The sequence below is a fragment of the Urocampus carinirostris genome, chromosome 16, assembly GCF_059441175.1.
Source record: "Urocampus carinirostris isolate Australia breed hairy pipefish chromosome 16, RoL_Ucar_1.0, whole genome shotgun sequence".
Lineage (NCBI taxonomy): Eukaryota > Metazoa > Chordata > Actinopteri > Syngnathiformes > Syngnathidae > Urocampus > Urocampus carinirostris.
This window is the reverse complement of record NC_142364.1, coordinates 9,164,321-9,192,201: the sequence shown is the minus strand read 5'-3', so window position 1 is coordinate 9,192,201 and position 27,881 is coordinate 9,164,321. Positions and strand designations below refer to the sequence as shown.

General features: G+C 42.1%; 1 protein-coding gene and 1 pseudogene across 1 annotated transcript; one reads left to right on the top strand and one right to left on the bottom strand.

The window, feature by feature from the left end:
• Positions 1-2,251: 2,251 nt before the first annotated feature.
• LOC148350151 (guanine nucleotide-binding protein G(q) subunit alpha-like) lies at positions 2,252-27,881 on the bottom strand. The gene is made up of 7 exons (XM_088319678.1): positions 27,604-27,881; positions 27,332-27,494; positions 24,588-24,772; positions 11,764-11,918; positions 6,819-7,077; positions 6,581-6,734; positions 2,252-3,084 (listed from the first exon to the last, which is right to left on the bottom strand). Exons 2-7 carry the CDS (start codon positions 27,465-27,467, stop codon positions 2,894-2,896), a joined length of 1,080 nt encoding a protein of 359 aa, XP_088175804.1. The 5' UTR covers positions 27,468-27,494; positions 27,604-27,881; the 3' UTR covers positions 2,252-2,893.
• Positions 7,295-7,418, top strand: LOC148350152 (U2 spliceosomal RNA; annotated as a pseudogene).

The window sequence follows — 27,881 nt, the reverse complement described above, 5'->3', positions numbered from 1 at the left end:
GTCACTCTCTATACTTTCGGCCCATACGAGGAGAAAACGAATCAGAGAGGCAACCAAGAGGCCCATGATCGCATTGCATGTATAAACAGTTGAGGTTGGACAATCAGTAGATAAAAAATCTGTTGGTTGCAGTCTGCATAAATCTGCCCTTTATCAAAAATTGCCAATAAGAATCGGTCTTTCTGAAAGAATACCATAAAAATGCGTTGGCAAGAAGCCTCATGGAAGACACAAGTAACATATGAAACAAGGTGCCGCTGGTCAGATGAGGAAAAAAAAAACGTTTTGGGCTGATTGCAAAGAGTTACATATAGCATAGGAAAAATACTGCAGATAACCCTGAAAACACCATCTCCACTGTCAAACATGGTGGTGGCAGCATCAAGTTTTGGAGTTGCTTTTCTTTAGCAGTGACTGGCAAGGTATTTCAAATTAAAGGGAAGATGGATTGAGCCAAACAGAAGGCGATTTGGACACAATATAAAGGTGTTCGGATGGCCGAGCCAAAGTCCAGACATCGATGCTATAAGCATGGAAAGATGTGAAAAATGCCAAGCACAAATGATCACCATTAACTTGAGCTTTTCTGTAAGGAAGAATGGGCAAACATTTCTCTATCAACATGTGTAAAATCAATGGACACATGCCCAAAAAGGGAGGTAGTACAAAGCATTAACTCATAAGGGGCCAATATTTTTGCAACACCTACATTTCAAGTTTCATTTATTCGAAAATCTATGGAGTTGAATAAATTTAGTTTCTATTCACGAATGTGTCTCACATGTTGTTGATTTTTGGAAAATATTTTAGATTTTTATCCATTAGTTTGAAGCCTGAAACATGGCAATGTCAAAACATTCTTGGGGGGCAATCCTTTTGCAAGGCACTGTAAATGACAATGACATGGATAACTATGACGTTTTGCGTTGACAGTTACGATAGCGACGAGAGAGTGTTGCTAATCGCACAATCGCCTCAAAGTTCAGGGGTCCCGGGTTAAATTCCAGCCCTGGTGTGGCATTTGCATGTTCTCCCCGTGCCCTCCAGTTTCTAAATGATCCACAGTGGATTTACGCTCATTATTTGTATCAATGTTGTTATTATTCTTATAAAAGTTCTAATTGTGGGCAGCACGGTGGATGAGTAGTTAGCCTGTCAGCCCCACGAAGTCCAGCTACCGGCCTCCTCCAGCAGTTTGCATGTACTCCCCGAGCCTGCCTGAGTTTCATCTGGGTACTCTGGTACCCACAAAGACCGGGATCAAGGGCTCAAGTCCAGCTACCGGCCTCCTCGAGCAGAATTTGCATGTACTCCCTGTGCCTGCATGAGTTTCATCTGGGTACTCTGGTCCCCACAAAGACCGGGATCAAGGGCTTGAGTGCAGCTACCGGCCTCCTCAAGCAGAGTTTGCATGTATTCCCTGTGCCTGCATGAGTTTCATCTGGGTACTCTGGTCCCCACAAAGACCAGGATCAAGGGCTCAAGTCCAGCTACCGGCCTCCTCGAGCAGAGTTTGCATGTACTCCCTGTGCCTGCCTGAGTTACATCTGGGTACTCTGGTCCCCACAAAGACCGGGGATCAAGGGCTCAAGTCCAGCTACCGGGCTCCTCGAGCAGAGTTTGCATGTACTCCCTGTGCCTGCCTGAGTTACATCTGGGTACTCTGGTCCCCACAAAGACCGGGGATCAAGGGCTCAAGTCCAGCTACCGGCCTCCCCTCCTCGAGCAGAGTTTACATGTACTCCCTGTGCCTGCCTGAGTTTCATCTGGGTACTCTGGTCCCCACAAAGACCGGGGATCAAGGGCTCAAGTCCAGCTACCGGCCTCCCCTCCTCGAGCAGAGTTTACATGTACTCCCTGTGCCTGCCTGAGTTTCATCGGAGTACTCTGGTCCCCACAAAGATTGGGATTAAGGGCTCAATTCCAGCTACCGGCCTCCTCGAGCAGAGTTTGCATGTACTCCCCGTGCCTGCCTGAGTTTCATCTGGGTACTCTGGTCCCCACAAAGACCGGGATCAAGGGCTCAAGTCCAGCTACTGGCCTCCTCATGCAGAGTTTGCATGTTCTCCCTGTGCCTGCTGGGGTTTCCTCCCAGATTCCAAAGACGTGCAATAAGTTAATAAGTGGTTCCGAAATTGTCCCTCGGTGTGAGTGAGCGAGTGAATGGTTGTAGGTCTTGGTGAGCCACCTCAACCGACAGCTTCTCAATATTTGTGACTAGTCATTGCCAACGAATGGTATCGCTTTTTTGCTGCCGTCTGTTTACTGGCCTCGTCCACAGTTTTCTAGGGTTTACTGCCGTCCGTCATGGTTTCGTCATGAAATGAAATGATCTGCATTTATGTAGCGCTTTTCAAGTCAAGACTTCCCAAAGTGTGCTTCACATTTCCCAATAGCGGCCGTGCAGCCATGTAAGGCGCTAACCTGCTTATTGGGGGCATTAGGGGTTCAGTGTCTTACCCAAGGACACTTTGACATGTAACACGGAGGAGCCGGGATTCGAACTGCGATCTCTTGATCCCGAGACGAGCGCTCTGAGCCACTGCCGCCCGTCATGTGTGCAAAGGGTCGCTATTTAAACCCCCAGGGGTCGCTATGTAATCCAAACTGGGGCTTTAAAATTGAGCTCAAGTTCCCTCTTATGGGCTGGATGTCAAAGATCGAAATAAATGCTTTCCATGTCAGCTTCCTACTTCAAAGTGTGGCAACTCACAAACAGGGCCCGGGCATTGAACCTCCGGGCGAGGTCCTCGTACACGCTCCTGCGGCAGTTCGGGAATCAAACCTTTAAACCGCATCAGTAGTACCGTCGGCGGCCTTTCCGGCCCCATCGAACCTGTCAGGTTTTCAACCGCGTCTCCCCTCCTGCTCCCCGCGTCGCCGTACCTCCGCTTCACACCAGGTTGTAGTCCTCCAGGTTGCCTTGCAGGATGTGGTCCTTGACGGCGTGGAAGACGAAGCGGATGTTGTCGGTGTCGGTGGCGCAGGTGAAGTGGTAATAGATCAGCTTCTTGCGGTTGGGATGCAGGTTGACGAACATGTTGAGGATGAACTCCTGGCCCGCCTTCAGGTCTCGTTGCGGACCTGAAACGGGCGCCCGGGAAGAAGGTTGAAAGCAAGCGCACTCAAAAAATGGATAGAGAAATACCTGAACCTCATGTCTGCTTTTTTTTAAATACAATACTCTGAAATGTCACTCAACGCTGAAAAGCAACGGCAACCAGATGAGGGTTTTCTTATCCATGACCAAATTCAAGCACTTTCAAGACCAAAGTTTCAAGTACATTCAAAGGAAGAAATCCAGCACAGATTAAAAGAACGTTTTTCTTGACTTTGATGACTAAAATCAAGTGCTGTTATCGATCTATGACAGGGCTCAGGAACAATGTTCCCTCTAAGCTGCGTGTATGCACAATTGCGCACTCTGCGCACATGAAAATCTAGCCCACTCACAAAAATCAGGGCTCGAAATTGCTAATTAAGAAGCCAATTAAGTCAAAAATACAGTGCATGGAGGTCAAAATACACGGGTTTCCCTGACGTTCTGTTCTAAATGCCGTATTTAGAAGTCAATGTCGAAGTAGAACGAAGTTAAGTAAAGTAGGTAGTGTTTTTCGAGAACCGGCTCCTTCGGCTCGGCTCACTAGAAAGAACCGGCTGCCCTTCCATCCCTTAGAACACGTCTAAACATCACACTATCCTTTCACATCACTTCTCCACTCTTTCCTATCACCAACAAGAGCTCTAGCTACCACTATAGTTATATTTTAGTGTACATCAAATAATTCATTTCGACAAGACCACAATCAATAGTGTGAGTGTTGATACCATGTGACCCGATACCAATGCAGAAAAATGTCATATTGAAAAAAACCTGGTCAAAATTATTAAAATATTTCATGTATAACAAATAATTACTACCCAAAAGATCAATTAATGAAAACAGAGCACAAAAATAAAATAAAAATGCAGATTTATAACTATTAAAGGATTTTATACATTTGACTATAAAAGATTTTATACGATTGACTACAAGTTACATGTATTCAGTTTAATGCAGTAAAGATATTCACTGACTGTGCTTTAGTTCAATGAACAACAAAAGGTCAGGGCAGGCTGTGTGGAAGATATTTTGTCTAGGACATTTCTGATAACAGGATGCCTGGGTGGACTGACGCAGGACGACCAGAGATTGTTGGGCACAAAACAACTACCTTGGCACGCCCATGGGAGGAGCCGACACCCCATCATGCGGGGAGAAGATAACCAATAAGAGAAAGCTAAAGTTAGATGCAGATGACACATAGCCAATAGCGAAATAGTAGGATGTCTTTGCTTTGTTTGTTTGTTGAAATGTATAAATGATCCCGGGCTACTCGGATGGGGGCCGTCTCCTGTTTACACTTACTGTAAATTCCGGACTATAAGCCGCTACTTTTTCCCCAAACTTTCAACCCTGCCGCTTATTCAGTGATGCGCCCAATTTATGTCATTTTTCTAACGGCCGCTAGCGGCGCTCGAGTACAAAAGGTAAGATTTAGACCAGTGGAATATATGCGCAGAGGAAGACTGCAACTTCACTAAAACTGGCCGCGTGCGAAAGGCAACTTTTTCGCAAGTCTGCCAGTGGATCCTGACAGCGTGGGCCAGCATAAAAAAATCCACCATCACCAATGGGTTCCGAAAAGCCGGTCTGCTGCGTGACGGAGAGGAGGGCACAGAATCAGGAGTGGATGAGAGCGTGGGACGACGTCTATATAACAAAGTTTCTTTCCGACACTGAGGAAGACGACTTTGATGGCTTCAGTTCTAAGGAGGAAGATGAGGACGGTTTACCGTGATTTTTACAAGTACGGTATGTTTTTTTAACAGACTCGTTTACTGTGTTGCGAGCATGTTGCTAGCGTGTTGCTACCATTAACTGCCCTGTCAGGCACCGTTTGGGATGAAAGTTATATTATTATTATTAAAGCTTTGAAAACTCTGTGTATCGTCTTTCTTTGTAAATATGTGTAACCGTGTATAATATGTATTTGCAGCTGTATATTTTTGTAATGTATTTATTTTAGACACTTATTCTGAAATAAGGGGCGTAACAAACGCGGGCTGACGGGAAGTTGGGAGCGGTAAAGGTCAGTGTTTGTGGACACGGCGGACCCTTACCTTTGGAAATATACACTTTTTTCCTTGGATTACTTTCAACGGGACCCGGACTCTGCAGGTCTGCATCAAACCTTAAGTACCAGTATCATACTTTAATGGAGGACATTCAGTTTCAATCGCGGGACTAAACACTTTTGCATGTAATTTTTTTTCTGTTTAGTGTAGCACTCCCATATTTAGCAGAATTTCAGGGGGGTGTATGTAACGGGTGTAATAATAACTTTTGTTTTATTGAAATTCCTGCTGAAATATGTGTATAGTTTTTGGTAAGTGTCCTGCAAGGATGAGTCCAACAGTGCCACCTGCTGGTATGGGGTGGGGTTTGGTTTTGGATTCTGACATGTGACCGGGAGGCGGGGTTTTGTTGGCAGTCTGCAGAGAGAGCTGCCAACGGTAAGACACATCTTTTGGTGCTTCACAAAAAAGGTATTTTAAACATTATAACCCCAGCTGACAAATGTCTCAACATGCACAGTAATGTGATTGATATTGTCAAGCTGTTTCGATTTATTTTCGTTTTGTTTCTGTTTTACTAAAATGTAATTCCCCTTGTAGAGATCAAAGCCAGCAGAAAAGCTAATGTTGTTACTCATTCATTTGCAGGTAAATTGTACCCGCTTTTATACTCATTATTGTTTTTATTTCTATTTTCTCATATACATTAAAAAGGATAATGTTGGTTAAAATTCAGACTAAAGAAAAGTATGTTGAATTCATTGTAAACGTTAAAAATCCACTATACGATCTCTTGTTAAAAGTATCTTGTTAAAATGGATGTACAAATGTATTGTGATATTCTAAAATCTATTTTATGTAAATTGAAAAGAAAGCTCTTTGATCTGCTTTGTTTGGCAGTTTTCAGAGGGAACTGCTACTGAGATCAAAGAGATCAAAGCCAGCAGAAAAGCTAATGTTGTGACTCATTCATTGTAGGAACTGTAATAAAAACCTCATCATCCAAAAAAAAAAAAATTTGGGGTTAATTTTGTGTTTGTGTTACATTCTATTAATGATAGATAGATAGATAATTTCATTAATGTGGGCGCATTCGGCTTATATAAAGGTGCGGCTTGTGTAAGTACAAAATTGGTTTTCCTCTTAAAATGTGGTGGCTAGGCTTATAATCAGGTGCGCTCTATAGTCCGGAATTTACGGTAGATAGATCTGCTATTAGGAATAATAAAAATCCGCCCCATAATGGATGAATGTAGGTCATGTTTGGTTAATGGAGTCAGATAACGAGTTCGAACAATTTGGTAAACCCTACATTTTGATAGTTTAAATTCCAACACTATAAAAAAACATTTTCATCTCAAACTGTGACAATTTAGAATATAGGGCAGAAGAAACGTCACCCGAAAAGTTGTAATTCTTCTTTCCACTTGCGTATTTAACGCACGTCCTCCCTTTTGCTCACCGTTATATTCCGGAAAGTAGTCGACCAGATGCGAGTGCATGATTTTCTCCTCCAGCAAATCAATCTTGTTAAGGAACAAGATGACCGAGGACTCCTCGAACCACTCGTAGGTGATGATCGTCCGGAACAAGGCCATGCTCTCCTCCATGCGATTCTTCAAAAGAAAAGAAAATAATAGAGGGTAAACAAAGTGAAGAGTGACTCAAGAGCTCCCCCTGGAGGCTGATGGAGGCATCACCTCGTGTACCGATTCCACCAGCACTTGATCGTACTCGCTGAGCGCCACCAGGAACATAATGGAGGTGACTTTCTCGAAACAGTGGATCCACTTTCTCCTCTCCGAACGCTGCCCGCCCACGTCTACCATTCTGAAAACCATGTTCTCCAGGTCGAAGGGGTACTCGATGATGCCCGTGGTGGGCACCCTGACCCGCAGAACGTCCTGCTGGGAAGGCAGGTAGGCGGCGTCGGCGATGCGGTCCAAGTCGTTCAGGTAGCTGGAGATGGGATTCAGGGAAATAAATTGGTTGGAGTTTTCTTAGATTCCAGGCACAATTTTTTGAAAGTCTATTAACTCATTGAATGGTCCCCCCAAATAGGAAGAGTTGGTGCCAGCCTAATTTGGCTACTTTGACTCATTTTTGAAAGCCAACAGAAAATGTAGTTCTCATTTATATTGCAGTGTTCATTTGACCTGTGGTTCTGGATTTGTATATTATTTATGAAGGACATTTAGTTCCAATCGATTTTTGCAATCGGGAGATGGAATAAGAGCTTGCTCTGTCCACTCCACGCACCGGCCCGGTATTGCAGTACCTCCGGGAACGGTGCATTCGCACTGATCGCTGCTTGGCTCTGTGGCTAGGACCTTGACTCAGTGTGGGAATTATATACATATATTTATCCTACAGTTGACATTAATATGTTATAAGTGTTCTCAGCCCTTATTGTATAGTTTTCAGCCGTAAGCTTTTCCTCAAGGCCATGAGTTGTTTTTTGTTTCTGTCTCTTTCACATTCCAGTGGGTGCACCCTGACCTGTGCATGCCATAACTCAAGTTGTTTTTCTCCAAGAACCTTAATATTAGAAGGGAGGGTTCGGGGACTTGTTCAGAGCGAGGAGGAGATTTGTAACAGCCTGGTCTCCGCCGCTCTCATGATAATGATTAATAAAATAACCAATTCTAAATGACCGATTCTCTATGTCTTCTTTTATTTCAGAGCGTTTTATTAAAAATGTTGGGGACTTAAACCTAACACTCAGCCTCTTGGTTGGGAGCAAGTGTCTCAGCCCCTTGGCTTTGTAGCGTATTATGATTTGATCGATAACGGATAATGGATAATTGACAAAGAATATAGAACAATAAACCTTACAAAATCCCCCGTTCATTTGACCTGTGAAAAGTGATGGGTCCCGGGGACTCGCATGCTCAAAAATCTATGGGTCCCAACAGAGAGCTCCCCAAAATTTTGTGTTATCAGGGTTGAAATTGTAAATTGGCGACAAATATATCATATAAATCTATATTTTCATTCGGTTTTAATCATCACAGTTTATTGGTAATCAGGGTTGGGTAGGGTTCCTTTAACTGGATTACTTTCAATGACTTTTGGATGACTCCAATACCAAATATGCTAATAAAAGACAAAAGAAACTAAATATGAATAAAATGATGACTCACAACACGTGATAAGCTTTCTCTCCTGGCTTTGATCTCTTTGATCTCCGGCAAAACGAACATAAAATGCGACCGAAACAAAATGAAAATAAAATCCAAACAGCTTGCCGACATCATTTTTGCTGTTCCATGTATTCCGTTACTCCCCAACCCTGCACAAAATTGTGTCATTTTATTCATATTTAGTTTCTTTTGTCTTTTATTAGCATATTTGGTATTGGAGTCATCCAAAAGTCATTGAAAGTAATCCAGTTAAAGTAACCCTACCCAACCCTGTTGGTAATACAAATCAGTTATCACTTCAAGATTTTTCAGTTCACCACAATATTGTACACTATACAAAATATTATTGCTGAAATAATTATATTAATCTATATTTTCATTCAGTTTTAATCATCACAGTTAATTGGTAATACAAAGCAGTTATCACTTCAGATCTTTCAGTTCATATATTCTTCATGGTTTGCTGTCACACCACTGTTGTAATACCTTCTCAAGGTCCAATCCATTATCATCCTCCTCATAGCGTAACCAGGAATAAAATTAAGTCAATTTTGGCAGAAAAGTCCTTTTCTTGCCAGGAGTTTTCTTTTGCTTAATTTCTTTCGTCGAATCGTTCGCTCCAACACACGTGTCTTCCTTGCCTCCGCAATCTTCTGAAGAATTTCTCCGCCGTTTTTTCGTGCCGGAATCATTGCCGTTGTTATCACTTTCGGCATTATGTTTCGACTTATTACTGACACTGAAGAAATGACCAATTTTGTGTTCATTTTCACCTTAAATCGACGACAAGCACCACATCAATGACGTCATCTCGAAGCAACGAGATCTCGTTTGCCGAGATCGGCGTGCGGACGAAAACTCGAACCGCGAGACCAAAACAACAATGGCGGATCTGCCTGACGAAAAGTTTGGAGTGCGGAAATCTTTGTTTAAAAAAATGTAATCGGCTAATAATGACAAGTTTCGTCCCGGGGACGCACGTTGATTTGACCCGATGCGTCCCCAGCAAAAATGATGCGTCTAGGACGCAGGGACGCGGGCAAACCAGAAATCTGATATTGGTGTTGTGAAAGGATAGTGGGATGTTTAGAAGGGGATGGGCAGGGCACCTGTATGATGCGGCAGGGGTAAACCAGTGAAATCTGTCAGGCCCTGCAGTTGAACAGAAGAGTGCGTTGACATGGCTGCTTTCTTGTGTCCCGTTTCATCTGGAGGGACGAAAGCATGACCAACTTGGGTGCCGAGGTGCCTAACTTGTTTGGGTGTTTGGGCATTTGGGTTGACCATGGGCCAAAAATATTTGTGTGTGTTTTTTGCTATTTTTTCCCTTTTATTTTCTTTGTTATTGTATGTGTTTGTCTTGCGGTCGGTCACCCCTCTTGAGGGATAAGACCAAGGTGGATAGATAGATAGATAGATCTATATTGGCATACTGCATATATAAAATACAGCTTGAACTCTCATCTTTCATTAAAAATACTGTATATATTCTTTACCCTTCTCATTTAGTAAACAGCAATTGAACATTGTTAAGTTTCTTAAAAATATCCGTTTCCAGGAAAACTCGTTTCAAGCATAACTTTTCTCCTGCTAGAGAAGAAAACAGTGGGAAAAGGGTGGAAATGTCCACTTGCATAACCCTGAAGGATGAAGCAACCTTTATCAGGGTTCTTACAGCTCAAACAAGTTCAATTCAAGACTTTCATACCTTTTGAAATTTAAATTTAAATGTCAGACTTAATTGACAAAGAAAAACACACAAAGGAAACAAAACAAGAAAAACAGCACATGGATTATAGGCAATTTTAAACCAATATTTTAATGCTTTTTAAATGTTTTACTTTTCATGATGCATGAGAAATGACTTTTGTAGTCCAGTGTAAAAATATATCACCAATTTTGAACATCATAAAAACACATGCTAGAAGAAAAAAAAAAAAATGGTACTTCGTGGATGTGGACAACTAATATTACTACCGTAAATTCCGGGCTATAGAGCGCACCTGATTATAAGCCGCACCCACCACATTTTAAGAGGAAAACAGATTTTGTATTTACACAAGCTGCACCTGTATATAAGCCGCATGCGCCCACATTAAAAAAATGTAACACAAAATTAACCCAGACCCGACTTTAAGTCCCGCGATTGTAACTGAATATCCTTCATTAAAGTGCACAGTCCAAAAATCACAGCCGGCAAAATGCACAGAAAATGATACCGGTACTTAAGGTTTGATGCAGACCTGCAGAGTCCGGCTCCCGTTGAAAGTAATCAAAGGAAAGAAGTGCATATTTCCAAAGGTAAGGGTGGGAAAAATATATATCCACTATTGTCCGCCGTGTCCACAAACACTCACCTTTACCAGTCCCCACTTCCCGTCAGCCCGCGTTTGTTACGCCCCTTCTTTTTAGTTCGCCCGTCCAAAACATAATAGAATAAGTTTCCAAAATAAATACAAAGAAATAAATTACAAAAATATACAGTTGCAAATACATATTATACATGGTTACACATATTTACAAAGAAAGACTGTACACCGAGTTTTCAAAGCTTTAATAATAATAATATAACTTTCATCTGGGCAGTTAATGGTAGCAACACGCTAGCAACACGCTCGCAACACAGTAAACGGGTCTGTTAAAAAAACATACTGTAATTGTAAAAATCACGGTAAACCGTCCTCATCTTCCTCCTTAGAACTGAAGCCATCAAAGTCGTTTTCCTCAGTGTCGGAAAGAAACGTTGTCATATAGACGTCGTCCCACTCTCCCATCCACTCCTGATTCTGTGCCCTCCTCCCTGACCGGCTTTTCGGAACCCGTTGGTGATGGTGGATTTTTTTTTAGGATCCACTGGCAGACTTGCAAAAAAGTTGCCTTTCGCATGCGGCCAGTTTTAGTGAAAGATTTCTCGCCGCTAGTCAAGCCAAGAAGTTGCAGTCTTCCTCTGCGCATATATTCTACCGGTCTAAATCTTACCCTTTAGTACTCGAGCGCCGCTGGCGGCCGTTAGAAAAATTCCCTAAATTGGCCGCTGAATAATAATAATAATAATAATAATTTCCTTTGTATTGTCATTCTTTGTAACAATGTACACAGAACGAAATGTCGATACACCTGACCCGTTGTAGCGAGCCGATGCAGCCGCAGCCAACAGAGGGCGCCGCCATTTTACCAATTAGGTATGACTCGGCCGAGGCGCGAACCAGCGACCTCCCAGTAGACACATGTTTGAAAGTTTGGGAAAAAAGTAGCGGCTTATAGTCCGGAATTTACGGTAAATCTTTGTGTTCAAATTTTTCAAAAATTGGATTTAAGACATTTTAATGCCAATTAAAGCATTATTTTTTGACTAATAAATTCAATGCCTTTTAAGACTTTCTTTCAAATAACATCAGTGGCTAGCAGCGAGCCATAGCCTGGAGCCAAGTGGGTCATATGAATGGCTAGAGAAGGAAACCGTGGTGGCGGTGGGTGAGGTGGATATTTACAGCGCACTCACTATTTGGCCGAGTCGGAGAGCTGGTATTCCCTTTTGCGACTGTAACATTCTTGGATCCCCGGGTCGGCCCACAGGCTCCTGATGGCGTCCGCGTAGGTTTTGGTGAACGTCGTCACGGTCTCTACATTCACCTCGCTGACGGTTCTGGCGTTGGCCTTAGCAAAGGGATGCAAAGAAATGAATGAAATCTTGTTAAAGTCAATCATTATTAAGAATATTTCGTGGCCATATTTACCCAAATAAAATACATATATATAGTTAAAATCGAATCATACCAAGAGCAGATTCCTCTCGTCCTTCATGTGATGTTGTTACAAGGGAAAAAGACCCCGCCCACAGCGTGGGCGTAATTTATTATACTTCAGGGAGAAAATTCACATGAGCATTTCACAATAAAAGAATACAAGATTGATAAACATACAAGAGATGCAATTAGACTGATTATTGAAACGTTACTTCATGTGTGTGTGTCTGAGAAACATTTTTTTTTATATTTAGTAATATAAAAACAAGCTAATTACCTTGAGACAGAAATTCAAGAGATTTACATTGAAAACCTGACAAATCTATTTAGAAACAGGAACATGTGGGATGAAAAATAAAACTGTACGACTGTTCTAATAGGAGAAAAATCACATGTGCAACACAGTTCTGAGGTCGTGAGATCAAACCTCCTGTGTGGAGTTTGCATGTTCTCCCCGTGCCTGCGTGGGTTTCCTACCACATTCCGAAAACACGCATGTCAGGTTAATTGGCCGGTCAGAATTGTCCCAAGGTGTGAATGAGCGAGTGAGTTGTCTGTCCCTGTGTGGCTAGCAGTTTAGGGTGTAATAATAATAATAATAATAATTTCCTTGTATTGTCATTCTGTGTAACAATGTACACAGAACGAAATGTCGATTGCACCTGACCCGTTGTAGCGAGCCGATGCAGCCGCAGCCAACAGAGGGCGCCGCCGACCACTTTTTAAGTCTTAGGAATGACTCGGCCGGGGCGCGAACCCGAACCTCCCAGTCTCAAAGCGGGCGCCTTACCATCTAGGCTACTGAGCTGGGATGGGCTCCAGCACCCCCGCGACCCTACTGAGGATAAGCGGTGCAGATAATGGACCTGGGAGCAGTGTTCCCTCAAAGCTGCGCGTGTGCGCAATTGCGCACTGCTCGCACATTCTCAGCGCACAAGAAAATCGAGCCAGCGGAAAAAAATGATGGCTCAAAATTGCTAATTAAGAAGCGACTTAAGTCAAAGTTACAGTGCATGAAGGTCCAAATACACGGGTTCGTTGACGTTGTGTCCTAAATGCGGTATTTTGAAGTCGAGTCGAAGTAGAACGAAGTTGAGTTAAGTTAGTAGAGTTTGTCGAGAACCGGCTTCTTCGGCTTGGCTCACTAAAAGGAAACGGCTCTTCAGGTTGTTTTTGCTTCTTTCATCCCAACATGACCAAATATTAAGTAAAATTATGCGCAAAATGACTTAAAGGAAGAGGGTAATAGAACAAAAAAGAAAAAAATACCAAAATGAAAAAGTAGTGAAAAGCTGAGAAAAAAAAACAAAAAAAAAAGAAGGAAAATTTTTGAAAAAAGCCAGAAAAAAGTAAAGAAAGAAATGTAGGAAAAAAGTAAATAGAGAACAAAAAGAAAAAAGTAACAGCTTGGAAAAAATAAACACAATAAGATTTTTTTTAAAGGAATTTAAAAACAAGTAGAAAAAAAAACACGGAAAAAAAGAAGAAAAAGTTTGTGTTGCATTCAAATAATTTCCAATGATATCAAGTTAATCTTGTTGCCAACATGGTACTTCCACTAAAAATTTGATTAAGTACAGTTCTGTATCTTACAACTGACTCAATAAGCCCCCCAAAATGTTAATATTATGCCACAAAATATATCAGGAAAAAAAAAAGAAATGGATATCTTGTGAAAGAATTGTAAGAACAAAGGACGTTTGTAGGCCGTACAACCGTCGCAATAATACATGAGTCAATTCATTCAAAAGAGAAAAACTACTTTCCATTGCCGGAAACTCAGCAAAATGTAACTTGATGTCAAGTTTTGGACATGTTTGATAATGAATTATCTTGCCACACTTGGGATCATGGTTGCTCACTGTTGTTTCAAGCGTTGCTCACCGACTTTGTGTGAACGCTCAGACCCGTAAGGAAAATGACAGGGAACATTGCCTGGGAGGTGTCCATTTCACAAACTAGAGACTCTAATAGGCTTGTCCTTTGCCTCACTTCTCTTTCTACTCTGTTCTAACGTACTGCATTACAGTGTGGTATGCTGGGTGCACAGCAGCAAATAGGAAAACGGGCAGGGGACACCCTGAACTGGTTGCCAGCCAATCGCAGGGCCCACAGGGACAGACAACTCACTCGCTCATTCACACCTAGGGACAATTTGCACCTGAAATGCATGTCTTTGGAATGTGGGAGGAAACCGGAGTGCCCGGAGGAAACCCACGCAAGCACGGGGGAGAACATACAAACTCCGCACAGGAAGTCTGGGAGCTGGATTTGAACCCACACAGGAGGTTCCCACGACCTTAGAACTGTGCCGCACACGCGCCAACCACGCTGCCCTCTTTGTGTAAATATTGTGTAAATTATAACTATAACCTTATCCTCCTTGTTTTATAACCTTATCTTCTCTGTTCCTTCAAGGAATGCCAACCATTTCTTAGTTTCTATTTTATTTTTCGCTGGTAACTGTGTGGACAGCAAAGTAGGAATTTTATTGTGCAGGGAAACGGGGTTCTTTACTGTGTATATGACAATAAACACTTTGATTTGAATATTGTTTAAAAATAGACTCATCACAGAAACATCAAGATCGTTCTTAAACAAGATACCGGGAAAATATAAAGCCGCATAGCTCACTTAAGTTCTCTTGCAGCCATCACGTTCAATAATGAAACGTAACCATGGTCTTCTTACAACCGTGAGTGTAGTAAATCCAGGAGAGTCAAATATTGACAAATACAGAATATTAAATGTTTTTTCTATGCCGTAGTGCAACCCAACGTGTGATTCACATTCATCTTTTCCGGCCAATTGCAGGCTTTGTTTCGCCCCTTTAGCCTATGCGAGCCTGTAAATGATAAAAAGGATCCGCCCCCTTTACCTCTGAATAACTTTAGCCAATAGTGATCGTTTCAAATGATGATTGACACATTGGTTAGCCAATGAAACGCCGGTATATAAATCCCAGCATACACCGCGGACGACTTCGCCTTCGGGGGAAAATCGAGTCGGCGGCTGCTAGCCTTAGTTGCGAGACTTTGCGACTTAATATTGATCCATATATAAGGCGCACTGTGTTATAAGGCGCATGGTCAGCTTTTGAAAAAAATAAAGGCTTTTAGGTGCGCCTTATAGTGCGGAAAATACGGTATTGTATTCTATTCTTTGATGGCAGTACGCAATTTCACACAAAAGTTCTCTTTTCCTGGGTTAACCACCCCCACAAATGTGATGCTACCGATACTTGCCACGATAAATTGTGTGATCTTTTGCCATAGTATTACTGAATTAATAACACTGCAGGGAAAGTTTGTGTGCGAGGAGTTGCGTATGGTTTCCCAGCTTTTTCAAGGGAGAGGCCAAAAACATCGCTTGCAAGACTGCACTTGTCGAACCTCCTTTTTCGTCGGTGACAAAAACATCCCGGCGGGTTGACTCAATACATCCAAAACGCTATAAAAGAAAAGAAAATGGAGGAGGACAGCCTAGGAAGCTAGTGTGGGTGCGCCTGGCATTTAATCATCGCATGAGTGCATCGAACGCTTCCTGCGAAATGCATTTAGGCCGGGCTGCCTAAGTGCCGTTGCCGCGGAGTTCCAGGTAAAAACCTCTTCGGAGTAATCTCCTCCAGCTCGGCCGCCGGTCGTCTTCCAGGAATCTTTATCCGCCTTGCACCGGATAGTTCCTGGCGGAGTGGATGCCATTTTACTTCCGCGCTGAAAGAGCCATTTTAATGAGTTTTGATTCAGGGTTCGTACACCATTTTATTGACCGTATTATAGCCGTATATCTTGTAGTGTAGTCACCTGAGCATTTGTAAAATAAATCGGTGTTCATTTTACCTGTGAAAAGTGATGGGTCCCGAGAGAGATCTATGGGTCCCCCAAATTTAGCGTTATCGCGGTTGAAATTGTAAATCGGCGCCAAATATATCATATAAATCTATATATTCATGTATTAGGGGTTCAGTGTCTTACCCAAGGACACTTCGACATGTAACACGGACGAGCCGGGATTCGAACTGGGATCCCTTGATGCCAAGACGAGCGCTCTACCTCCTGAGCTACTGCCGCCCCATCATCACAGTTAATTGGTAATACAAAACGGTTATCACTTCAGATTTTTTAGTTCACAATATTGTACATTATACAAAATAATATTGCTGAAATATTTATATATTCATGCAGTTTTAATCATCACAGTTAATTGGTAATACAAAGCAGTTATCACTTCAGATTTTTCAGTTCATATATTCTTCGTGGTTTGCTGTCCCGCCACAGTTGTAATGCCTTTTCAAGGTCCAATCCATTATCATCCTCCTCATAGCGTCACCAGGAATATAATTGAGTCCATTTGGGCAGAAAAGTCCTTTTCTTGCTAGTATTCTTTTGTTTATTTTCTTTCGTCAAATCGTTCGCTTCAACACACGTGTTTTCCTTGCCTCCGCGATCTTCCGAAGAATTTCTCTCTTTTTTTTGTGCCGGAACTATTGCCGTTGTTACCACTTTCTGTTTTATGTTTTGACTTATTACCGACACTGAAGAAATTAGCAATTTTTTTTCATTTCATTTCATTTCATTTCCGGAGGCATACTTTCTCTTTCACTCGACAACCGCCACAACAATGACGTCATCTCGAAGCAACGAGATCTCATTTGCCGAGATCGGCGCGAGACCAAAACAACAATGGCAGATCTGCCTGATGAAAAGTTTGGAGTGCGGTAAAAAAGAAAAGTAATCAGGTAATAATGACAATTTGGTGTCAAAAACGTTGCGTCCCGGGGACGCACGTTGATTTGACACTATGCGTCCCCAGCAAAAATGATGCGTCTAGGACAAGCAAACGAGAACACTGATTAATACTTCACATTTTGAACTTCTGCAAAGAAGCACAGGTGTTGTTTCTTGGGGTATTTTTAGTATTCCCTTAAACTAATGTGCCGTGAGACCTTGTCTAGTGTGCCGCTGGAATGATGATTGACACATTGGTTAGCCAATGAAACGCCGGTATATGAATCCCAGCATACACCAGGGACTACTCCGGGTTTGGGGGAAAATCGAGTCGGCGGCTGTTGCGTAAGTTGCGAGACCTTGCGCTTTAATATTGATCCATATATAAGGCGCACTGTATTATAAGGCGCATGGTCAGCTTTTGAAAAAAATTAAGACTTTTAGGTGCGCCTTATAGTGCGGAAAATACGGTAATTACCTTGTATTATACACTACAATATCTTTTTTACTGTATTCTTTTAAATCTATTATTTTATCATTCTTGAGTGTTTGCGTGTCAAACGATTTCTTGTATATATCATGTTTATGGTTTACACTGGCTGAATAAATACAGTACAATACCATACAATAGTGCTTCTCTCAGCATTGTTTCGCGTCCCACATAAAACAATGTGGCAGGCCACATTTGGCCCGCGGACCGTGAGTTGGGCAGTTCACAATTGTTTTATTAATGGATGAATATTGCAGCTGTAAAACAAAGCAAAGACTGCCCGAGGGACATGTATTCATTTGTTAAGAGAATAACACCACGCTCCACACCTTCAACTAATATTTCAAGGAATTGTTTATAAGTGACTTATTTATGTAATAAGTAATAACCTTGCAGTATAGGGGTGTAAACCTCATTTCAGCTCTGGGGCCAAATTCTAGAAAAAAAGCTCTCACGAATGCCCGAATCGTATGACAGGGACTGAAAGTGGGAGAAATTAAAAAAAAAAAAAGAGAAAAAGAAAAGAGAGAGAACAAGTTAGAGAAATCAAAGGGGACAAAAGAAAAGAGAAAGACCGAGAAAAGGAAAGTGAGAAAGACAGCAATGAAGAGAGAAACAAATGGGAGAAAGAAAAAAAACAGGAGAGAAAGGAGTTAGAGAAAGATGGAGACAAAAGGAAAATGAGAAAGAAAAAGAACAAAGGAGATGAGGGAAATGAAGAGGAAAATAATGAGAAGAGATATACAGAAAAGAGAGAAGGCGAGAGAGAGAGAGAGAAAAGAGAAAGAACAAGAAAAGAGCAACGGAAAGAGAAAAAAAAGGAAAAAAGAAGGAAAGAGAGACAGTCAGAGTGGGAAAGCGTAAGAGTGGGTAAGAGAGAAAGAAATAGAATGTGATAGGAACAGAAAAGAGAGAGAGATTGAGCTAGATAGAGAGAGCAAGAAAGGGGCAGAGAGAGAGGATAAAGCGATAAAAAATAAAGAGACAAAAAAGAACGAGAAAAGGAAAGGGAGAAAGAAAGACAAAAACAGAAGCGTGATAGAGACAGAGATAGAGAGATAAAGATGGAAAGAGAAAGATAAAAGGAAATGAGGAAGAAAAAGAGCAAGGGAGATGAAAGAAATAAAGAAGAGGGAAATAATGAGAAGAGATACAGACAAAGAGAGAAGGCCAGAGAGAGAAAAGAGCAAGAACGAGATAAAAGAGCAACAGAGCAAGAAAAAAAAAAGAGGGAAAAAAAGAAGGAGAGACAGACGGAGAGGGGAAGCATAAGAATGGGTAAAGAAAGAGAATGTGATAGGAACAGAAAAGAGATAGAGCATGAGAGCTACAGAGAGAGAGAGGAGATAGAGCAAGAAAGAGAGAGGGAGATGGAAAGAGACAAAAAAGAGAAAGAACAAGAAAAGGAAAGGGAGAAAGAAAGACAGCAATGGGCAAGAGAGAAACAAGAAAAGAAACAGAAGCGAGATAAAGACAGAGAAAGAAAGCTAGAAAGAGAAAGACAAAAGGAAAATGAAAAAGAAAAAGAGCAAAGGAGATGAGAGAAATAAAGCAGAGGGTAATAATAAGAAGAGATATACAGAAAAAGAGAGAAGGTGAGAGAGAAATGAGAAAAGATAAAGCAACAGAACAAGAAAAAAAAAAGGAAAGAGAGACAGAGGGGGAAAGCAAAAGAGTGGGTAAGTGAGAAAGAAAGAGAGAGTGTCATAGGAACAGAAAAGAGAGTAGGAGAGCAAGAGAAGGGCAGAGAGAGGGAGGATAGAGCAAGAGAAGGAAAGAAAGAAATGAAGCTACAGTGTCTTTGTGATTGGTTTGGCCTGGCTTTAGCAACATATCTAAACCCGCGGCTCGTCTTGCTCTTGCGCTTCTCACAGCGTCGCCTCACAGGCCGGATCGGACCCTTCCGCGGCCCCGATCGGTCCCGCGGGCCGCATACTGGACACCTCCATTCTAGTAGATCATCTTCAAATGGAGTCAATAATTATCGAATGAGCGTAGGCTTGAATCGGGCTTGGGCAATAAAAGATGCACTCTCAGTATTTTGCTTTCCTTTCCGACGGCACTTCGGCTTTCCGGGTCTCTAATTGCAGTGATCTGAAACCTACATCAGGGCGAGGTAAAACTCAAAAACATCAGCTTGGGGGAAAATGAAGAAGCCTTGAAAAGGGGCTAGAAGAATATTCTGGACAGTATTTTGTTATATTATATGATGGCATATTGTATTTGTTAGGCTATGAGTGAAGACCTTAAATCCACCAGCAGGGGGATATTGCAGAAAAACCAAGGTAAGGGATTAAGCCGGGATAGGTTTAGTTTCCCTGCTAAATGTAGGCTAGGGCTGCAACAACTCATCAATAAAATTGATGAATCAAAGGCATTGTGTGATGAGAGTTCAGCCAATAGCAGACTAGCATCTAACACACAGGTGTCAAACATCCGGCCTATTGGCCGGATCCGGCCCGCCTAGGGTTTTGATCCGGTCCGCCAGACATCACTGAGAGAAGCGAGAGAGAAAAATGAGCTGCGGTTTTAAATACGTCCGCCAGGTGTTGCCAAACTAAAGCTCTATCTCTTTCGGTCTCTCTATCGCTTTCTCTGTTTTGTTCTCTTTTTTTATCATTTCAGTCTTTCTATCTTCTTTTTTTCTCTTTCTTTCTTACCCTTTCTTTCCATTTATTTCACTCTCTCGCTTTCTGTTTCTTTTTCACACTGACTCTTTCTCTCCATCTTTCTTTGATTCTCTCCTTTCACTTCTAATTTTTCTGTTTCTTTTCTCCCTCTTTTTTATACATTATTCTCTCTATATACCTCTCCCCCTTTCTTTCTCATCTCTTTTTCTCGGTTTCTCTCTCTCATTATTATATCCTCTTTTTTCTTTCTCTCTTCTTCTCTCTTTCTTACCTTCTCTTTCACTCTCTCGCTTTCCCTTGTTCACACTCACTATTTTTCTCTATCTCTTGGACTGTCTCCCTTTCACTTCTAATTTTTCTTTGTTTCTTTTCCCCCTCTTTTTTATATATTATTATCTCTCTATACCTCTCCCCTTTTCTTTCTCTCTGTCTCTTTTTCTGTTTCTGTTTCTCTTCTTGTCTTGTACCACGGACAGACTGAGGAGATCTTTTCTTCCTCATGCCATTAGGCTCTTTAACTCCACCCGGCAGAGTAAAGGCCCACATTAAACCACACCCCCCACATTGCAGATTACCGTAAATTCCGGACTATAAGCCACTACTTTTATCCCTAACTTTCAACCCTGCGGCTTATTCGGTGATGCGGCCAATTTATGCAATTCAATTTTTTATGTAAGTGTTGCTACCATTAACTGCCCTGTCAAAGCTATTTTATTATTATTAAAACTTTGAAAAGTCTCTCGGTGTACCGTCTTTCTTTGTAAATATGTGTAACCCATGTATAATATGAATTTGCAACTGTATATTTTTGTAATGTATTTATTTGTATTTATTTTAGACACTTATTCTGATGTTTTGCACGGGTGAACGAAAAACGAGGGGCGGAACAAACGTGGGGTGCCGAGTTTAAGTGGGGACCGCTAAAGGTGAGGGACGGACAAGGAAAGAAGAGGGGGTAAAAAGTTGGTTAAAGAAAAAGGAGTTGCGTGAGTAAATATGTTCATCTGATATATTTTTCCCACCCTTACCTTTGGAAATATACACTTTTTTCCTTGGATTACTTTCAACGGGACCCGGACTCTGCAGGTCTGCATCAAACCTTAAGTACCGGTATCATTTTCCGTTCATTTCGCCGGCTGTGATTTTTGGACTGTGGACCTTAATGAAGGACATTTAGTTTCAATCGCGAGACTTGAAGTCGGGTTTGGGTTCATTTTGTGTTTGTGTTACATGTTTAAATGTGGGCGCATGCGGCTTATATACAGGTGCGGCTTGTGTGTGTACAAAAATCGGTTTTCCTCTTAAAATGTGGTGGGTGCGGCTTATAATCAGGTGCGCTCTATAGTCCGGAATTTACGGTACTGTATTTTTATTGCAGTGTGTATTCTGTATATATACTCTATATATCACGCTACATTGGGTATTAACACCTCACATTGGGTATTCGTGTATTGTATTCTTTTTGCTTTATTATTGTTTTGTTCTCCAGCGCAGGGATGCTGCTGGAAGTGTGAATTTCCCTGCGGGGATGAATAAAGTATCTATCTAAATGCAAAGGCCATAGTAAAATAAGAGTAGGCTCGTTGAGAAAGATGGCAACAATTCCAAGCATTTATTAGCACTTCTCCCAAAATGAAAGAACCTTTTATCCATAGAAACCAACATTAGAATTCAAGCATCTTCAAGAACTCCAAGCACCCGTACAAACCCTAAAAGTTTGAATTTTGCTCATTTTGGCCCATGCAAAATAGTTCCTGTTGCTGACATAAGGGAGGGTTGAAAAATGTCGTAACAAGAAACCATTACGAGGCAGGGACGCTATAACCCGGGGGTCTACTGTATAAGGAAAACATCAGTGGAAATGCTAAACAGGACCGACTTTGGCGTCTGGCGGCAGGACGGCCGAAACTAAACACGGCCACAAATTACCAGAAGTGCTTCGCTGTGCTGTCAACACAACGCAGCAGGCCCCGAGACTGCAGCAGCCGTTGTGTAAACTGCCAAGAAATGCCTACAAGGACTGCACCATTACCGTATTTTCACGACAATAAGGCGCACACAAAAAAAAAAGTCTCCGTTTTCTTCAAAGCGGCGGACGTAGTTGGGGCTGCTGTTCGCACTGCAGGGCTTGATACTCAATTCAGATTTTTGGGTGGAATCGGATGCTTTTGTGACGTTGTTTGCATTTCCGACTACCGTATTTTCCGCACTATAAGGCGCACCGGGTTATAAGGCGCTACAATGGGAACGTCGACAAAACAGTCAGATAGTTCAGTCAAACTTATTACCCTCTTAACATTCCGGAAGCTTGCAAAGAAGCAAATACGTGTCTCAGACATATACGGAAACAATGTCTGTACGATGTCACTCAAATGCATCGTTCCAAATATCATTCGAAAGGTTAAAGTCTTGGGATTCAAGAAATGCCAACCATTCCTTAGTTTCCTTTTTTTTGGGTGACAACTGTGTGGAGAGCAAAGTAAGAATTTTATTGTGCAGGAAAACGGGGTTTTTCACTGTGCATATGACAATAAACACTTTGAATTGAATTTAGTTTAAAAATAGACTCATCACAGAAACATCAAGATCGTTCTAAAACAAGATACTTATTTCTTGATCTCTCTTTTTCTTTCTCTTTAATCTACTTGTCCGACCCCCGACAGAATGTTTGTTCTATCGTGTGGCCCCCGAGTTCAAATGAGTTTGACACCCCTGGTGTAAAGTGTACAGAGGCGAGCCGTTTCATTTGAAACGAAAGTGGAATATGAAAGCTTGATGCGGCTGAGAAAATGGTTGGATCGCTCTTTTTTCGAACACTATCACGGAGGAGGAAGAAGCCCAACTATTGAAGCCCATCTTCCAAAAGTAAGTTAAACACAACTTTAAAGAGCATATTATTTCATGAAATGTTTATGCTTTAAGTACAAAACAATACAGGTTACTAAAAGCATTAAACATACAAAATATAGCACTTGCTTGTGAGCTTATCTGTGTTGTCGTAAAACGCCCGATTGAGTGGTGCGCCCTGTGTATGCGTTAAAAACAGACATAGAACCAACTGCGTGAAAATACTTTAACTGAAATTAAATCGGTATCATGATATGACGTAGTGCAATAGTGTAATTGCAAGACACTGCGTTTTTCTTCTAGGATTCGTAGTTCCAGTTATATTTGAGTGATGGAGTGCTTGACCAAACCAAAATTTCACAGTTTAGGTTTAAACAGCACCGGCCAATTGGAGGTAAGTTTCAATGGCACTGCCCAATTAAGGTAAGGCAAGGTTTGCAAGCAGTGTGTGCGTGACTGTGATAGGCTAATGTAAACTGTCAGTCAAACAGCCCTTGCACAAACGGCCACCAAAACAAACACGACAGCTCGTAGCTTTAGCGGTTGGTTACATTGAAAACAAACTTATCAATTAAATGGGATTCTGAGGAAAGTCAGAAGAGCGCAAAGAAATGCTGATCGCCAGCGGGTGCTCCATGGATTGTTATTGTGTACAGGAATAGACTGAGGCGGCGTCAGAAAGGAAAACTAACAGCTAAGCTAACAACTCTTAAGTCACCACTGCCGGACGTGGCTAGTCACCAACGCTAGATCCATCACCCATGATGACTCGGAAGTACTACTCGTGGAAAACCTCTACATTACCCGATGCTAGCGTGCAGCTAGCCAGCCGCTCTCTAAATCGTTTTCTTGCTCTGAAAGGAGAAACCTTTCAATTTTGTTGTATTATTGTATAATGACAATTAAGACCATTCATTCACTGCAATTGTGTTTTTATTTGTAGGTCTATAGTAGTCCAAACTTTTCAAAAAGCCAGGCAGATTTGGTAAGCTGAAAATGTATGGGGGCTTACAATTCAGCCTGGCATTCTTTGAACAGTCTTTAATAAATTCACCCTACGTGAAAGGTTTATGGTGCTTAGCGATTTGTGTGGCGACCTCGTAGCCCGCCTTTGCAGCAGTTTCATTCGACTCGTAAGGTGTGGTGAAAAAGCGCTGCTACATTGTTAAAACAACTTCCAGTTGCTTCACCTTTTCACAGCGTTTTCTTGTCAGCATGTTTTGTCTGGCAGTGCCTCTCGATATTATATTCTTTGAAAACAGCTAGTCTTTTCGCAAATCAGGCAGAAGAGCAGCTTCAGCGACAGACTTCTGTCACAGTCTTGTACCACGGACAGACTGAGGAGATCTTTTCTTCCTCGTGCCATGAGGCTCTTTAACTCCACCCGGCGGAGTAAAGGCCCACATTAAACCACACCCCCCCACTTGCATATTACGCAGTTGTTTCAGATTTCGGTGGAAGAAAATACTCCTATTTCCACTCGTCCTGGAAGCGGTGGCCCTCACAGTCAATTTTCCTTTTTGACATCTCGGAAATAGTCAAATTTTCAAGCCCATGGGCAAGGTGGCCTACAGGGCTACTCCCATAATCTTGTGATATGCTGAATTATGTATTTTTTCGCTGGTACAAAGTATACAAATGTATACTGTGTTAAACATTACTGACGTGCCACATTCTAACTTTATGACAGAGGCCGCGGGCCAGTAAAAATTTGATCAGAGGCCGTAACTGGCTCCCAAGCCGGACTTAAAGCATGCCTGCTCTAAAGTTCTTGTTAGTCGTATACTCTTAGTCAGCAATAACATCATCTAGAGGTAAGTTTGCATGTCACCATGTTTAAGTTCTCCCCAAAAACAAAACTTTCACAGAAAAGCCTTAATGCCTACCTTATTGTGTTGGTGCTTGTAGGGGATCTGCAGCGTCTTCATGGCCTGGATCATGGCCTGCATGGCAGTGAAGATGTTCTGGTACACCAGCCTAGTGAAGGCCCTCTTGTCATCGTCGGAGTAGCCTCGGCCGTGGATGATCCTCATCTGCTTGATGAAGGTGCTTTTGCCGCTCTCGCCGGTGCCTGGAGATCAAAACGGTAGAGAGAGACTTTTTAAACCACCCAAGGTTGAAAATCGAACTAAAGTGTGTCAGAAATGGACCCATTCAACACCTGGATCCATGTGATCAGACTTTCTGGGTTTTTGTAGAAGACCTTTTTTTGCAAAAATATAAAAGACAATTTGTGTTGTTTGAAACATTTCAGGTCTGGGGCCACGTGGTAGAAAAAAAACATTCTCATGGGGCTCGGACTTGTAATTGTTTGGCATAAAAAGTGTGTCAAAGAAGGACTCGTAGGATGTGGTGAAAAACAGCTTCCAGTTGCTTCACCTTTTCGCAGGCCGTAACTGGCTCCCAATCTGGACTTTAGGCATGCCTGCTCTAAGGTTGATGTTAGTCGTATACTATAGGCTCACTATAAAATTATGATCCAGGGAGGTACTTTTAGATTATCAAACGATTGAGTTTTTTTTCTTTCACCAAGTTTTAATCTGTGGTAGTATTTATCAGCTGTATTTGTAAAAACATAAGAAAAAAAAATGTATTCCGTTTCCACTACAATTTATTTAACACAGGGAAACTCATGCATACTGGAAGAAAATAGCAAGCAAACACTAAATATAAATCATGGATTGAATAATTTGAAACGCGTTCTGCTTTTTGTGTGTGTGGCAGGAATGGCCTTGATCAGATCTTTGTCAACACACTACTGCCTAGTTTTACTTCCGGCATCCACAATTTGACGCCGTATTCAGTGTACGCGCAGTGTAGTGAGAAAAGCGAATATATATATAATATATATATAATACAAAGTAAGTACAGACAGTAAACGTTTCAAAGATTTATTCTTTCCGAGAAAAAAAGAAAGATAACGTTGTCCGTCATCTTCGGGACGAAGAGGGATGACGTTTCGTGCATGTGCATGATCACCATGGCAACCCGAATCATACGATACCTTCACCAGAATCATTGAGGGCTGAGAAGTTCTAGTAATATTCACGCAAAAGTGTAGTGTTTTTGCGATAAAATGTTATTTTGCAAGCAAAGTGTCCTTGTGTATATGGAAAGCATTGTTTATATAATGGAGATAGCACATGTATGTGTTTTAAAAAGGCACTTATGTGGAAGTTCTGCTGGAAATACACCCTTTTTCCAAGAAACGAGTATTTTCGAGAAACTTATTAACGCTCTTCTGTTATTTACTTGGCATTCAAGCTTTCTTTTGAAATGTCAACTCCTTATAAAAGCTACAGAACTAAATTATCTGTTGGCCTTCAAAAATTTGAGAGAAGTGTCTGGCATTGAATGAGTTCATTACCATAGATTTCATTCTCCACCATATGACAATTTCACTTTGCAATCCCATCGACGGAACGATTTAATGTCGTATCCTGGGGGTTCACTGTACTTCAACTTTTTGTATATAGTAAGTGGTTATGAAGTCGGGAGGGTGTATCCCTTAATTGCTAGGGTTGTAGGGGCACCATTTCCTGCGGTGCGTCTTGAGCAAGTACATCCTGGTTCCGCCCATCCCCGTACCTGTCAACCTGTACGATTTTGCCGTACAAAGTACGTTGATAATACATTTTAAGACGTGTACGACGGACAAGAAAATCTGTACGTAAAAACGCAAATTTGTCAATTATGGGTATCAACCGGTATACACAGACTATCAAATCAATCAAGTCAAACGAGTTCGCCGCTATCTCTATCGTTTCTTTTCCGTTGCAAACCAAGCGAGCGGTTTGATGCTACTGTGCGCATGCGTCTGCAGCCTCGGATTTCATGTGGGAGTTGTGTAGTGCAAGGAAGTCCGTCTCTTTTTAGAGAACCGGCTTTTTCGGCTCAACTCATTCAAGAGAGCCGGCTCTCAAACGGCTCACTTGCTTTGATGCATTATATTACGAAGTATTATGTTGTATAAAGCTTGGTGGCCTTGGGGATATGGCGCCCGCCCCGAGACTGGGAGGTTGTGGTTCAAACCTCGGCCGTGTCATACCTAAGACTTAAACTTTGGTACCCGTTGCCCCCCTGCTTGGCGTTTAGCATTAGGGGGTTTGGTCACCTAATGACTTCCAACACCTCAGTTGGGTTGAGCGAGGGGATGGGAATCCCCTCCTTTGAATCAATCTCCCAAAAAGAGTCAGAAATGACTCAAGCCACCTCCCACTAGGGGGATATGGCTGTGGTATAATATATATATATATATAAAAGGAGACAATGAAAAAAAAGACAGGTTTGTGGTTATCCCTTGAATCAGTACATTACCAACAATAATTTAATGCAGAAAATGAATGCATAATTTGAATAAGAAAATGTAATAAATTCTACTTAATTATCTCATCTCATCAGCTGCACCGCTTATCCTCAGTAGGGTCGCGGGGGTGCTGCAATCATCGGGCAGTGGACACCCTGAACTGGTTGCCAGCCAATCGCAGGGCACACAGGGACAGACAACTCACTCGCTCATTCACACCTAGGGACAATTTGGACCGGCCAATTCACCTGCAATGCATGTCTTTGGAATGTGGGAGGAAACCGGAGAGCCCGGAGGAAACCATGTTATAAATTGAAAGGTTACCGAGCAAGAGAAGTTTGTATTCCCGCCTGGAGTCCCGTTTGTCGCGGCGTAGCTGTCTCTCGATCTCGTCGTTGATCCTCCGAGCTTCTTTGGCCTCCGGGCTGAGGCAGCAAGCCCCCGCCGCCATCAGGGTCATCGTGGCCGGCTTCTGGCGTCGCCCTCCCTGGGACGACCGCACAAAGGTGGAGGGTTTGAAGTTGTGAATTTTGGGGGTGTTAACACTTAAGAGTGTTAAATAAGTACAAGTGGCGAAACAATATTAGTTTTTTTACCTTTTATCAACACTTTTTTAAGTGTCGAGCGACGAAGTTGTCCCGCGGGCGTGGTGGATGTTCCGAATATGGCGGAGTTTCACTTCACGGACACATGAAATCCATTTCTTGACTGGGGAATTCGAGAAATATGGAGATTCCTCGATAGAATAAAGCCTTCGCCAACTTTAAGGGGGATTCGTGTGTTGTTTTCGTTCTTCCCCGTGTTTTGCCGAGTCCCGCGCGGATGGCCGCGCATGTGACAGGGAAGAGAGGGGGGCTGATCCTCCCTCGCTCGC

Excerpts from the sequence above, each read along its gene's own strand:
- LOC148350151 (XM_088319678.1), bottom strand. The coding sequence starts at position 27,467 with ATGACCCTGATGGCGGCGGGGGCTTGCTGCCTCAGCCCGGAGGCCAAA. Across the intron at positions 7,078-11,763 it reads CTCTCCGACTCGGCCAAATA|CTACCTGAACGACTTGGACC; the intron begins GTGAGTGCGCTG and ends TCCCATCTCCAG. Across the intron at positions 3,085-6,580 it reads CTACTTTCCGGAATATAACG|GTCCGCAACGAGACCTGAAG; the intron begins GTGAGCAAAAGG and ends CGCCCGTTTCAG.